The sequence below is a fragment of the Mytilus edulis genome, chromosome 8, assembly GCF_963676685.1.
Source record: "Mytilus edulis chromosome 8, xbMytEdul2.2, whole genome shotgun sequence".
NCBI lineage: Eukaryota > Metazoa > Mollusca > Bivalvia > Mytilida > Mytilidae > Mytilus > Mytilus edulis.
In genome coordinates, this window is record NC_092351.1 from 32,192,804 (window position 1) to 32,208,850 (window position 16,047).

At 31.2% G+C, this 16,047-nt stretch overlaps 1 protein-coding gene across 1 annotated transcript in view; it reads right to left on the bottom strand.

Annotated features, from left to right (window-relative positions):
• Nucleotides 1-15,753, bottom strand: part of LOC139485380 (glutamate receptor 2-like) — a 46,239-nt gene extending 30,486 nt beyond the window's left edge. The window contains exons 1-3 of the mRNA XM_071269827.1: nt 15,357-15,753; nt 13,784-13,879; nt 12,089-12,235 (exon numbers count right to left, since the gene is read on the bottom strand). Coding sequence (XP_071125928.1) covers nt 12,089-12,235; nt 13,784-13,879; nt 15,357-15,471 — 358 coding nt within the window. The 5' untranslated portion in view covers nt 15,472-15,753. The remainder of the gene's footprint in view (nt 1-12,088; nt 12,236-13,783; nt 13,880-15,356) is intronic.
• Nucleotides 15,754-16,047: the final 294 nt, after the last annotated feature.

Genomic DNA, 16,047 nt, shown 5'->3' on the forward strand with positions numbered 1-16,047 from the left:
GGGCATAACAATGTAGATCGACATCTGAAATTGAATTTATAGAAGTACATAACATAATGTGAGTTAACAATATAGAAATTATGAAGCAACTATTCCTTATTGTGACACATAGACGACGTATCGCTAACACATTAATGATGAGAAAAGTGGATTCTCAAGCGAATAATTAGTTACTTGCTGTTTTTATGTTGTTGATTAAATTTGTTTGATTTAATAAAACTTGAAGCATATAAATCATTATCAAAGGAAGACATTTCTTATTACAAAAAAGCGATAGTCAAACGTGTTCCATTTTGTTTGCTGTTTTTCTCTTGACTTTTTTGTCGGTTGATTTTTTCCTTTCAAATAGAAAGTACATATTTACACCGGGACAAATCACAGAGCTGGATTTATACCAGCATTGAAACTGTTATTATAATGACAAAATTGTATATCCCCCAAGAAAGCAAACATATGTGGTGATTTTTAATTCGGTTATCTTAATCTGAACCCTACCCTTACAAAATGCTATCTCGATCAATCAAACAAGAGGACACCCCAACCAACGCTTGAATTGAACTTATTAACAGACATATTAAAACACAAACATGTTTTTCTAACCACACTTTAATATCGATTGATATATTAGTTAAGAGCTTATATTTCAAACAAAGGAGTATGACCTTAAGACTACATTGCAGGATGCAATAAAACATATTATCAATATGTCAGGAGAATGATTTATGAACTGAAAAAATAATAATATTCAGACCGGTTGCATAACAATGTCAAATATACTTTTTGGAATTTTGGATCCTCAATGCTCTTCAACTTTGTACTTGTTTGGCTTTATAAATAATTTGATATGAGCGTCACTGATGAGTCTTCTGTAGACGAAAAGCGCGTCTGGCGTACTTAATTATAATCCTGGTACCTTTGATAACTATATACATTTGAGTTATTACGATTCAACTTATGTACAATGCATTCATTCCATAGGGGATGTTGCGTAGTCGTCATATTAAAAAGGCCTGACACAAATATATCGGCATTATGATCATCTCCTAACACATACCATGTACATGTACAACACAAGTAGAGTTTAATTACCTTATGTTTTATTGGTTTAATTCACACAAAAAGAAACAAGATCTAACATTTTATCATAATCAAAGATTCAATACTGATATTATCCAGTTGGATATAAGTTCCGATGTAGCAAGGATTTTGTTTAGTTTAAAAAGAAAGAAAAAAAAAATCTCTGACAAAACACAACCAGATATTAACAGAATACAAAAGTAAACTTGTATAACTATCTTTTTTTTTGTAATAAGGAATCCCGTCTTCTGATTAATTATTTGAATCCTTCAAGTTTTATTAAATCACAAAAGAATGTGATCAACAGCCGAAATTAAGCAAGTAACTAATCATGCTAAATTACTCGCATGAGAATCTACATTTCAAATCATTAATGTTTCAGCCATACGTCGTCTTAGTGTCACAATAGGGAATTTGCTTAATAATTTCTATATTGTTAACTCACATTTGGTTATTTACGTCGATAACTTCAATTTCACATGTCACTCTTTTTCAAAGCATAGTATAATAAACCAAAGAAAAGTTAATATAAAACAAAACAATATATATATAACAAGTTGTGAATAGTTGTGCTCGAATACATTTTACAAAAAGTTTTGACATATGAAGATAGCAATTCAATGTGTATGAATGTTTTTTTTTTTTTGTAAAACACACGTGATCTGTTTTGATTGCCATTTATTTGTGTCAAAATTCATTATTTGTACATTTTAATATGTATATGCATTGTAACCAACATACTGTCATACACATGGTATCTTAAACGAATTTAAGTAAACAGCTGGTCTTAAACAGGCCTTATTTGATTGACTAGTTGAATCGTTCCTAATAAAATTACTAAAATAATTGACGTAAACCGCATGCTTTTTCAAGCCTAAACTATAAACGTCCATTTGTAAGCGAATGTAAAACACTATCATATACTCTATTAGCATTCATGTCTCTCGCATGTAAAGTGGTTCTGATTCCTTGACCTGCTTTGGCTACACGTTTGTGCAACTGGTGTAGAAAAAGCCATGAACATCAGGGGCGGTTGTCATTTGTTGGACGGGAAATGCTGTCTCTTCTATGGTATTTGAGTTCACCACTGTTTAAGTTGGATTCGAGGTGCTCATCCTTAAAGTGTATGCATTGTTTTATATGTACTGTTTATTGGTACTCATTTTGGATATAGATTCGAGTGATTAAAAACGTCCATGATTACAAGATTAAATTGCACAACATTTATGATAGTTGAATTTAAGCTCACATGGCTTTAGATGAGATGATATGGGCAAGTAAAAAAACGATTGAAAATTAAGGTTTATTTCTAACTCCTGTTAATGAAGAAAGTAATTTTATTTGTTGACGTATATTTTGTATTTCTCGCGGAAAAATATAGTCTGATGAAGTTGACAAAGTCATGAAACATTTATTGTTGAAGACAATTATAAAATTAATGAAGTTAAAACATTCTGTAACATTATATTCAAGGGAATTCATGTCGCCTGTTTATTTAGATCAGGATGCAGTCGAGCGAGTTAATATCATTATAATGACCTTGTGTATTGCATTCGAGTGAAACAGATGTGGCAATGTGTTTTTTTTTAATTTGAACCTTCACCTACCACAAAATGGAATCAGTTAAAAAAATAGACTGATTTAGCTTAACGAAGATCATTTTCTAAAAGCCCTGGATAATTCCGGTGTATGATATACAGAAAAAAAGATAAAGATGCTTGTAAGCAACGCAAAATAATCATAACATAATAAAACAAGAATGCTTTTCTTAACTACAATTACATAATATGAAATTGACAAAGGAACAACTCTCTACAGGATACCAAAACGACACAGAAATTATAGGCCATCTTACGGCCTTCAGTAATTAGCAAAACCCATTGCACAAAGTCAGCTACAAAAGAGCCCGAAATGAAAATTGTAAAAAAATACAGACGATCAAACTAACGATCTAACTTACATGTATGTACAATATGATCCACGAAAACCAGATGTGTTACATGGCAACAAACGACAACAACTAAATTACGGGCTCCTGACTTGGAAAGTCACTAACAGAATGTGGTAGGATTAAACTAGCATGGAACAATGGCGCAAAAGCACAACACAAGCACATACTTAACGAAACAAGAAACGATAAACAATTATGAGAACCAGCATTAAACATATATGAAAAACCGCAAAAAACGACAACCACTAAATTACTAGTTCCTGATTTTGGTGGGGCACACATAGAATATTGCGGGGGTAAAGTTCTTTGAAGGAGCTAACTTATCACCTACCTGGAACAGTTGTGTAACAATTAGAACACAGTGTCACTATAAATATCTGTTGATCAATGCTGAACTCATCAGATAGATAAATAGAATACATCTACGTTGACTGGCACTTATACATCCAAACATAAAAAAGACACGAAGTGCAGATCTGTTAGTACTCGCAGTTATTGACAGTTGCATGCAGTTAAAACTAAATTGCATGGTGCAATCCATCAATAGCTCAAACGAAAGATATATGAACTGAAAAGGCAGTAAATGTCGGGGGCTTTTTATAGCTGATTATGCGGTTTGTGCTATGCTCATTGTTGAATGCCGTACGGTGACCTATAGTTGTTAATTTGTGTGTCATTTTGGTCTCTTGTGGAGAGTTTTCTCATTTGCAATCATACCTCATTTTCTTTTTTTTTTCTTTTTTTTATATAGTAGATGCATTAATAAGACCGGTTACATCGCAATATATCGGACGGACATAAATATGGTCAACTGTTACAGTTTATTACGTTACTTTCAACTTATTCACAATGCATTCAATCCATAAGAGGTTTTAAATATTGAAAATCCTTTTACAAAATATTTCGGGATTATGATAAATATCAACAAATACAATGTAAATATACCTAACAATAAAAGTTTTAATTATATCGTAGTTATGTTTTGTAGATTTATAAAAACATCAAGTTACAATTATGTATATTGAATATCCTTTTTAAGATGCAATCAATTCTATTCTATGAAGAATGGAAAAAGACAAAAAAAGATTATAACTTGACCAAACTCAAAACAACAAATAATATATGAACTGTTGTAAAAATCACTTCACGATCTTTTGTCAAATGATTGTTTTGTTTATTCCTTTGTTCTACATTAAACCGCAGTAAAAAAAGAAAAAAAACCCATATAACTGAAATATAATTTGTAGGTTTGAGTTAATAAAAAAGGAAATAATTCTTAACACACTTAGCTAGAAAAAAAACGATGTTCTAAATGTGCTTTTCAAATAGCGTGTGGTAAGGATTACAATAGCCCAAAACCGAAAAGAAAGATAAATTATAAAAAGCACTAACGAGGAAAACAAAGAGGGTGTTAATAACTATTTAGTCAATGCGCTGGTACTGTCATCAATTGTAACAGTGTGAATGGAAACAAGAATATGTCAAAGATACAAAAATCAAACTGAAGAACAGAAACAGCCAAATTAAATATGCAGGTCTACTGCACAGCGAAAAAAATCCTACCTCAAGATCTCGGGTATACCATAAAAGGTTTGCTTCGTCGATTTCACATTTAATGTTATATAGAATTATTCTAAAATTACATTATTAGATTGGCCTCGATTGTAGATATATAGGTACTAATTACATAAACTGCGTAGTTGGTGCGAATTTTGCTTACTTTACATAAAATGGAAGATGAAATGTTCTATTCATTTTACATCCAAATTTACATAAACTCTTAACGTTGCATAATCAATGTTTGTTGAAGGGCCAAAAGCATCTTTCCATAACGAGAAAAGCACATAAATCAAGTAAATCTCATTTGCTTTCTGAAATGTACCGTTATCAAGAAATTTTTAGTCCCTTAAATTACTAGAATGAGTTAAGTTTGACAGTTAACATATAATTCTCTTGGTTTTGTTTCCATTTCGTTAAAACAAAGTCGTTAAAAACGTTTTACGAATAGAAGAAAGACGTTATTGCTTTCAGGCATTTGAGGGAATTCTAATAACACTAGTTGAAAATTTAGAAATAATCTGTATACAGATATTAACTAGCAGCGTACAACATAAATTGTATGAACGCCTCCTTTATATAGCTAATGTACAAAAGACTCCAACTGAAGAAATTTTTCAATTTGCATAAAATTCGCGTCTATGTTTTTTTTAAAGTATTTTCACTATTTTATCAAAATTCATAATTACTAAGTCTATAGATTGCAAAGTACATATAAGAATAAGAATTAACAGCTCTATATCACATGATGCTATTTCATTGATTTCTCTGGTACTGTAACTTCCTAAATAGAGAAAATGTGAGGGAAAGTTTACTCTATCACTGTCTAGAAGTTTAATTTGGCTAGGTGAGTTAAAAATTAACTCCAGTGTAAAAAGATATTTCAACCTTCGATATAAAAATAAGGTTTGAATTATTTTTGTTTGCTTTATGTATAATTGCAAATATTTCATTCATGTTTAGAGAAATAATAAAATCAAAGAGATGTTATATGACTGTAAATAAAACAAAAGTTTATATACTATAGAACCATAAATTAAACAATTACAGAGCAGGGCCTTTAACAATAACCAATTCCAATATGATATAGCAATTTATAAAGGACTACATAATGAGTTACCTGAAACAGGTTAATATAGAGGAAAAAAACCGGTTAGATGTTACATAACGAACAAAATAGTCACATTTTTGTTTTAAAATATCTTTGAGAAGATCCTTAAAACAAAAATACTGTTTTGAGGATGTTCTCTGTATTTTTGTTACATTGGGTTGCTGTCGTATTAAGATGTTATACCCAACATCTAATTTTAATTCTATTTGTATGTATGTAACGTTAGGTATATATTAGTTTATATAAACTGGCTTAGCAGAAGGCAGAACTCTTACAATATAAATGTATGGTAATGATACAATGTGATCGACAGGTTTTCCGAAAATGAGAGGCAGGTCATACCAATATAAATGTATGGTAATGATACAATGTGATCGACAGGTTTTCCGAAAATGAGAGGCAGATCATACCAATATAAATGTATGGTAATGATACAATGTGATCGACAGGTTTTCTGAAAATGAGAGGCAGATCATACCAATATAAATGTATGGTAATGATACAATGTGATCGACACGAAAATGAGAGGCAGATCATACCAAAGGGATATTTAAATTCATTAGTCGATACCAAACTGAAAACGCAATGGCAAAAACTAAAAACGACGAATAGACAAACACTAAAAACTGAAATAAATATCACCAAGAATGCTAATTAATACAAAACATGTAAACGTTTCAATTCAATAACATCTGCTTTAGTTTCTTGAAGCATCAAATCCAAATGTTACAGTAAATTCGTCTGGAATTAACTTTACCTCAGGACTTTCAACCTTATCTAAAGTACAATAAACCCAAGGAATTATATCATTAAAATGTTTGATTCAAATAAAATAATAACTGACGCACTAGCGCCTGGGTTGATGTAAATGATAGATGAATATCCTTTGCTTTTTTATTATACATCTTTGTCCTTTTCGTAGAATATCAATATCAGTATATCTTGTCTGAAGAATGCCTATCGGCTTTAGCTATTGTCTTTTACACATCCATCGGATATTTCTGAAGATGTATATTTGCAATTGAGAATCAATTGTTTTTGCTATATTGATAGAGGTACGATCAATTCGTCCAATCTAAACTGACAATAAGTAATTATTACCTTGTTATTACATTTTAGAAAATGATAGCTCTTAAAGAGTGCACAAGAGTAAGTTTAACTGTCCAATATCGGCTTGTCTCTGTTTCACAGGATTACTTTCGCACAATGCGTAGTACCATTTCTTATTTGAATTACACAGAACGATTAAAACACTGTGCCGTCTGGCGTGTTTTGATTTTAATTGAGTTCCAGATATATTCTTGATTAACCGCTCATTATTTTCTTCGTTTTTTCTAATTGAATAACATCGATTTTTTTCTCCCTTATTCTTCTCTGTTTAAATTAAGTTCCAATCCAATCAAATTGTAATCAAGTGTACTGGTAAGTATCTATTCTGATTTATTTTTGTGTTTTGTGTTTGTATTTTCGTCTTTTTTTCTTAACCCATTTAATCACAGTAAGTTTTTTTACGTACAAAAACCTAAAAACTGCAAACCTTATGTCAGGATTTCAAAAAAACAAAATTAAACAGGAATTACACACTCAGTGATATAGAATAATGAGGTGATGGATATATTTGAAATGACATTGTACAATTAATACACTTTTTTGCTTTATTGAAATGCAATGTAAGTTAATTTTGCTTCTTTAATTTACTTATTATTTCTTCGATATAAATGTATGATTAATTCGATATAAATGTATGATACAAAAGTAGTTATGAACATTAAAATGTATAAAATGTGGTTTTGTGAGATACTAAACTGAAAAAATTGTGAAATATTGCAACACAATAACAAACTATAAAAATCAGTTGAAAAGGGCTTAATTCAACTAACCGATACAAATAAACTCATCATATATACCAGGACTAAAATGTACACTAACGCTAGACGCGCGTGTCATCTACAAAAGACTCATTAGTGAAGCTCGAATAAAAAAATGTTTAAAAGGCCAAAAAACATTACAAAGTTGAAGAGCATTGAGGACCAAAATTCCTAAAAGTTTTGCCAAATACAGCTAAGGTAATATATTCATGAGGTAGAAAAGCCTTAGTATTTCAAATATTCAAAGTTTTATTAACAATTAATTTATCCTTATGAACATATCAATGATAAGTCAAGTCAACACACAAGTGCAAGGCACGCACATAACTAATAATAACCCTACTGACAGACATAGATCTAAGAGTACTTTTCGTTAGCTGGTCAACACTTTGAAGCTAATAACAAATAATACAAACCTACCATGTATCTTGATAAACTTAATCTTAATAAACTAAACTTATTAACCTCGCCGCAATTTTGCACCTGTCCAATTGCAAAGTCAGGAACCTCTGGCTTTTGTAAGTCTTGTATGATTTTTAATTTTAGTTTCTTGTGTAAAATTTTGAGTTTAGTTTGACGCTTCCGGGTGCAGGAGTTACTTGTTACATTGAAGACCCATTGGTGGCCTTCAGCTGTTATCTGCTATTTGGTCGGGTTGTTATCTCTTTTACACATTTCCCTTTTCCATTCCCAATTTTTGAAATATCCATTACACAGATGGATGATCCTGTAGTAATAGTTGCTATGGGTACGGTTATTTGTATGTCTCTTTCGGCCATATAACTCTTTTTGTGATATGATCGTAATATATTCACTTGAATTTCAAATATTAAAGGGTGAGCGCTTCTGTTGTAGGTAAATCCAGGAAAGCGCTACGTACGCAGGAAATAAAGCAATCTCATTCATTTGCTGTATTATTTCCGTATACGTATAATCTTTAATTAATAGACTGTACTGTTCTAAATGTGATAGTCGCTAATTTGTTTTACTATCATTATCACTTTATTAACAGACATAATGAAATAGTGCGTATATATAAAAGGTTGAAAGGTCAAACATTTTATGCAATGCACTAAGAAATGAAATTATTTTACAAGCACTAGGACGAATCTCTATAAATGTTCAGTATCCACATTTGATCGAAAATAACCCTATTTGATTGTAGTTTAAAATATAATATGAAGACCGTTTTGAATGCTGCTTGGTAAATTGGATAGATGTAGAACATTTTGCAATCCTAGGACTATACAATTTTGAAGGTATAAACTATTGTGTAACGTATGTGTCAAGTAGAACGACTAAAATTCCTTTTTGTGTTCCTTTGAAATTATCAAATCATGTACCAGTATATAAAAATTATATTCGATTACATTCGAATTTCTATAAGACTTACTGCAAACAAACAAATACTTAATACGCGACAACACTAATGCATTATTGCTCAATAATTCAATTAGCAAAAGTCAGACAGCTCATTTATATTGGTAGTCGGACTGTACATTAGCATCTGCCTGAAAGTGATATGTAGAGATTTGCAAAGTTTTCATAAGAATATAGTTATACTTAACGGATTTAAAATACGTCAGCAATAACAAGAGTGTTAGAGCATTTATTTATCTTTTCGTTCAAATTCCTTCTAAGTGTAAAAAGTTACGGATTGATTTGAGAAAATGTCAATAAAATGCTTTCAAAAGCGTTCTCAGTTTTCTTTCAAATGGTAAAATCGTGACAAATATTGTTTTTCTATAATCTATCAATATCGGAGATCTTGTTTGTAATTTGTTTAATTATCTGAGTAATGCATAGAAAAAATTTTGGAAAGTTATATGTATGATAGCTTATCATTTCAATTATAGTCAAGTTGTTATGTTTTAGTCAGTATACTGTACAAACAGAGGTATTGCTTACAAACATACATGTGTTGCACAAGTAAGAAAATCGGTACAACTTGTTTTTACTGCACCATCATCGATACATAGATATAAAAAGATGTTGTATGCCAACTCTCCATTCAAGTCACAATTGTAAAAGTAAACCAATATAGGTCAAAGTACGGTCTTCAACATGGAGCCTTGGCTCACATCGAACGGCAAGCTATAAAAGGCCCAAAAATTACTAGTGTAAAACCATTGAAACGGAAAAACCAACAGTCTCATCTTTGTAAAAAACGAAAACCACATCATCAAACGTCAATTACTGAATATCAGTCTATTTTTCCTTTTTCCAAAGAAGAAAACGATAGGGTTAAAAAATCTACAGCGCTGTACAGCTTTCAACAATACTGTACCGAGGGCTATGTGGCTTTTTGTCATTTTGGTTTTTTTTCTATTTTAAAAGGTTTCGTTTCTCTTTATCGACTAAGAACGTAAACTGAGAACGAAATGTCAAAGAAAACTTCCATATAGCACTCTCCATAATTATGTAGTATACACACATTTGTTTAATTTAGACACAACTCGTACCCGGACAATTTTGGCTAATAACGTCATTGTAAAAAAACAGCATCGAAAATAGATAATCCAATAATAAAAGGTTAAAGAATCCTTGTGACAACTTTGAGCTATTTTTACCATAACTAATTTCTAGTCTGTCACACATAAATGATTGATGGTCTGTAGAGGATACATTTCCGGAAATATTAATGTGAAAAGTCGGATCAAGTCTAACGGTTAGCAGTGATAATTTAGATACTGTACATGTGGTCAGGAACAAGACTGTGTCACTGATATTATGATGAAAGACAGTCGTCTCTTCCTGGTTAAGTATTGGTCATAATGCACCTAAATCATGTTGACAGGTTCGTCCAAGTAACAAATATTTAAACTTATTCTTATAAATATCAAAAGGTTTGAGGTAAATATACATATAGTTAACTGCTAGTAGTCTGTTGTTATTTATGTATTATTGTCATTTTGTTTATTTTCTTTGGTTACATCTTCTGACATCAGACTCGGACTTCTCTTGAATTGAATTTTAAATGTGCGTATTGTTATGCATTTACTTTTCTACATTGGCTAGAGGTATAGGGGGAGGGTTGAGAACATGTTTAACCCCGCCGCATTTTTGCGCCTGTCCCAAGTCAGGAGCCTCTGGCCTTTGCTTGTCTTGTATTTCTTTTTAAATTTTAGTTTCTTGTGTGCAATTCGGAAATTAGTATGGCGTTCATTATCACTGACTAGTATATATTTGTTTAGGGGCCAGCTGAAGGACGCCTCCGGGTGCGGGAATGTCTCGCTACATTGAAGACCTGTTGGTGACCTTCTGCTGTTGTTTTTTCTATGGTCGGGTTGTTGTCTCTTTGACACATTCCCCATTTCCATTCTCAATTTTATATATATATCTTTAATTTATTTCGTCCTTATAGTTTTACAAACAACAATTCTTTGCTACGTTGTTTGCACACATCTTAGCAAATGTCAATTTTAATTATCCCTTCATCGCCATTATTGCTACTAACCGTTACTAACAATTTGTTATTTGTTTTTAATCTAAATTATCAGATATGATAGTTTTCTTTAAAAATAATGAATAATTTTGTTACAAACACCTTATTCGTAACACTTGAGAACACTTCACAAAAAATTATTTCCAACTCTTAATAAAAAAAAAATAATAATTTCAGATTGCATTTAAGCCAGAGTATCAACTATTCTCGTGATTCAAATATTCATCGTCAGTGTTTGTAAGACCTATGTTAGATGGGATCATGTACATGGAGTTCTCATATACGTCTATAATATTTTAGGTAGACGATGAGTACGCCAAAAACAATCCGAAACAGAATATAATGACAGACAAGAAATCCAGAAATTATTCGGTTTTTCAAATTATTCAATTACTAACTTAGTGATAACATGAATATATATACGTGATGATACCATATCACTGTGCACACTATCTTTATTGTAGAAACCATATTGGCTGATTGATCAGGAAGACGGAGAAGCGATACACAAAAACCGGCCTCCTCATATAGTAATATAGGTATTTCAATTTTGAAATGTTGCTTTGGTTAATACCAAAGAAAAAAAATTTCAAAGCAATAAAAAAAGAATGGTAAATTAAAAGAAATATAGTTATATTAATCATTTGAGTTTTGCATTGAAAATGAATTTTTCTAAGAAGGGTGTAAATTTTGTTGCTTATACATTATGATACTTCCAGATCTTAAATAAAGTATTATGTATACTCCAATCGAGTCCTAAATCACAAATAGATTTCAGGATTTAATAACGTTTTATGCAGAAAGAATATGTTTTGTCCGCCCGCATGATTCAAACTAACATATTTATGAGTATGTTTGATTTAATTTTTCATTAGCTGAATAATTTATTTCCGAAAAGATCTGTTTGAGCCATTCGAACAGCACATAGATCACTCACTGTGTTGACATCAGCTGTGAGATACGACTTTCTGATTGCAACAACACTCATAAATGTCACGCAGTACAAACGACACTTCAAACAATTAACGGAAATGGAAAAAATACAAGAAGAAGAAAAAAGTACGAAAAGAAATACTTACATGACGAAGCTAATTTAAAATTGTCCGATACCTCTATGATACTGATTGATTGGTTAAGTTTGTAGTTGACACTTTTTGTAGAGAAGTGACTTAAAGCCAAACGGAATGCTGACCTTATCTGAACATCGTCCGAATTAAATATGGTTCCTGTAAATTTACATGTAGTTAATAATGCAGGCGTTAAAATCTACATAACACATTGATGCACAAATTAATGATTTCTTTTTTTTAAAATCTTCATTTGAATAAGATTGCAAAAATAGTTGAGAATTCAACATATTTCATCAAAACTTTGTTTATGTGTTTTGTCTTTGGATTTGCTTCCTTGTAATCTTAATTGTATATAAACTCTATGTAAAAGCATGCCATAAAAACTGCTGACATTTGTTTATGTGCTAAAGTGTACATAATCTGTTATAGCTATAGCACAACAATTTAAAATCTGTTTTGTTCTTTCCTCGCCGTGATTCGAATTCGGGCTCATGCTATTGAAAAACCCAGCAGCAATTTTAAAGTGTTTTCAATAACTAGATTGTGAGTTTTTTGTTTTTTTTTGTGAAATCTATTAGTACTGTAATTCTTTGCAAAAAAAATTACCGTAACAGAAACATTGTGAACAGTTTACTGCAATTTTACAGTACGTTAAGGACATCAGTTTGAAATGGTTCGCCTGTAAGAATCTTAGTGTCACAGAAAATAACATTAGTTTGATAGGGTATGCTTGCAGAAAATTATACCAGTGTCACAGAAAAAGCAACGGGTTGAAAGGGTCAATTTAAAACAAAAAATCCTTTTAATCTTAGATTAGATAAAAAAAAAAACAAAGAAAGAAAACAGGGATATCAATCAAAGATGAAATATTGAAGCGTTTAAGAAAAAATAATTGCTAAGGAATGCTGCCGGATTTTAATGTTATCTTTACGAAACTGCTAAGAGTTGTTAAAATCTAATAATCTTGAATAGATTTTGCACAAAAATTTTCAGCTTTGTTTAAAGATAATGAACTTGTTCACGATCTGTTTATTCTTCATGACAGTATCAATTCTCTTGTGTCCTAATTTATATTCATATTATCTCAATTGTCGCATTCAATGAGTCATTTCTGAGCAATAAATCTCTACATAGAAATAATGAATTGCTAGTATGTTTTTTTTATATGTGAAATGATTACGAGTGACTACGATACTTGTACAGTGTAAATTGCATAATCCGACACACTGGTTGACCAGACAAAATGTTAAAACAAGCAGGGTGTAAGAATACTCAGGCTTTTTTCTGCAAAGAAAGGCATATTTTGGGACCAGAAAAATGTGCTGGTTAAAGCAGGATATTGTAATACTCAGTTGTCGGATTAGAAGGTAACACTGTAATTAGAACTACGTGTATGAAATTGTGAAATAATGTGTTGTTTTCATCGGGATAATACACGTTCTGAGCTCTTGAAAGGTGTTTGTAAAACAAATGTAATATACAGTTGTTACATGAAAATTGAAATCAATATTCTAATAAGAATGGATGCCAAGTATGTTGATATAAATCAAGAGATGTGGTTTGTGTGCCAAAGAGACTTTCCACCCAAGTCACACTGTATATTTAATTGTAAACAATTATAGATCGATACAAACCAAAAATACATAACGAAAACTAAGAGCGGACGTGGAAGTTTGATTCTGTAATCATGTGTTCAATACATACCGATTGGAATAACCAGTGCTCTCCCATTTACTTTATTTGCTCTCTTTACTCTTTTAACAACATGTTTCTTCTGAGAGCAAGTCTCTCCAACCATTTCTAAAAATGATATAAACGATGATTAGAAATCCTTTTGGTATATTGTACGAGGAAAGTTAAACCGTGGTTACGAAATTATTAGATTACCTTCAGAAGTGTTGTCATACTTATATTACCGTTGGGGGACATAACCTGTCCATATATAGTCAAACGATGCAAATATTCCCTTTGGAAACCCCTTGCTGTATGTCATGGTTAGGCCAAAATATTTTGGAAATCTGTACAAACTTTAAGCCTACTCATGGTTAATTAAAAAACACTAAAAGAAATAAATTATTAAATTTCTAGTCCGACCCTCGTAATCATACCCCGTTTTAGCCGTTAACAGAGGCATCGCAGTGGACTAGTATTCAAACAATTTCTTTAGCTGTAAGTCAAAATTATATTGTTCAGATAATGTCTTAACAGGTCTTGTGAGAAACACTCTAATTAGTTTTAAATTAAATATGATAAACGGAGAACTCTCACAATTGTAAAGGTATTACACCAACTAATGACCGTAAATTTGATTTTAATGTGGCTAAGTCAAGTTGACAATTCTGCTGCTTCAACAAAATAATCACATTGATTTAACAGAAACCAAATTTTTATAATGTTGGCTGTAACCCATTAAAAGCCAGGATCCTTGCAGTAAAGCTTCAGCAATGTGACACACTTTAATGAATTATGCAATTTATAAATGATGTAAAATTTACCAACGGTAATATGTTATTTTCTTACGTTTTGGCAGGAAAACCTTCAGAAATAAATGACACATTCCGTACCAAGCACCATTAGTTTAGTAATTTTGTAAAATAAAGATAAATTATACCATTTAAGCCCAATTCCTTATCATTCGTAGTTGTAAGATAAATTGAATATGTCAAGTTAATGAAAATGAATCTAGTTTTAAAATTGATGACTGTTAATTCAATATTTCACTGAGTCTAATACAATGTTTGGTTGATTCGGAAGATTCCAGAAGATATTAGTTTACACACAAATGCTTCAGTAAAGATATAGCTACCAAATTACAGTAATGGCTTTATAAGTATAGCTATGAAATAGCTTATATACATATATATTACTTTAATCACGCAAGCGAAGTGGACACGTTAGAAAGAACCAGTGCATACCTATACTTACAATAGGTAAAATAATAAGATAAGTATAAAATGATATTTAGATAGGTAACACTTGGTGGAACTGTCACAAATTTATGAAAGTGTACACGTGGGACGGATTTTACTGCCTAACATTTTCGACTGTACAGTAACATGTGATGATTTTGATGTGAATCCCACTAAATCCGGTTATCGTCAACAATAATGTGATCAATCAATTTAGCTTAGTAGTTATTCAATTTCTAAGCTGTAGAGAACAACTTATCTTTTTTAATGAATAAAGTTTAACTTAAACAAGAAAATAGTTTCCTTTAATGATATTCCTATACTTTGTGAAAAAAAAGAGTTTAATAAAAAAAAAAAAGATGACTTACCGTCATGGATAGTTGAATTTAACACGGAACAAGTCTGTTTTTGAAAACTAGATACTGATTCATCCAAACTCTGCACCAAAACCCATAGTAAAACTGCTAAAGCCTTATCAAACATCTCCGCTGTTTAAAATTGAACAAACTTGTATTTGGTTAATAAGATCAATGAAAACATCACGAGAATGTCCCGATCGAAGAAACAGAATGTACAAAAAGATGAGCTCTTTTATTCTCCGGAGAGAGTCTCTGTACAAACAATGATAAACACTGATGTCTGCCGAACATCTATAACTGTAATGTGACGAAGTGCTTATACCGCAATCGATACAGGAACAAAATATTAATGTGGAATCATTTTATAGCTATCCATATAGACTAGGAAATCTAAGTAAGAAATGACGAATACTAAACCCTACTGACACGTTATTTACAGGTTAGAAACGGTCAATATTGGATAGTATTGCCTCCTAATGTAATTACGATCCTCTTTTTATATTTATTGGGTTCATTCTATTCTCGGAGCTTATCAAATTAGATTTAACAGTCACACAGTAAAAACAATTTGTACCAATTAGTGGAAATTAGTTACTGATCTGTTTTCATTGCGTTGTGCTTCTACCAAAGTTAAGTGGAATGACAAATTTAGTTTGATAGCTATGATATAAAGTTGCCTTGGATATTTGCTAGACTAAGT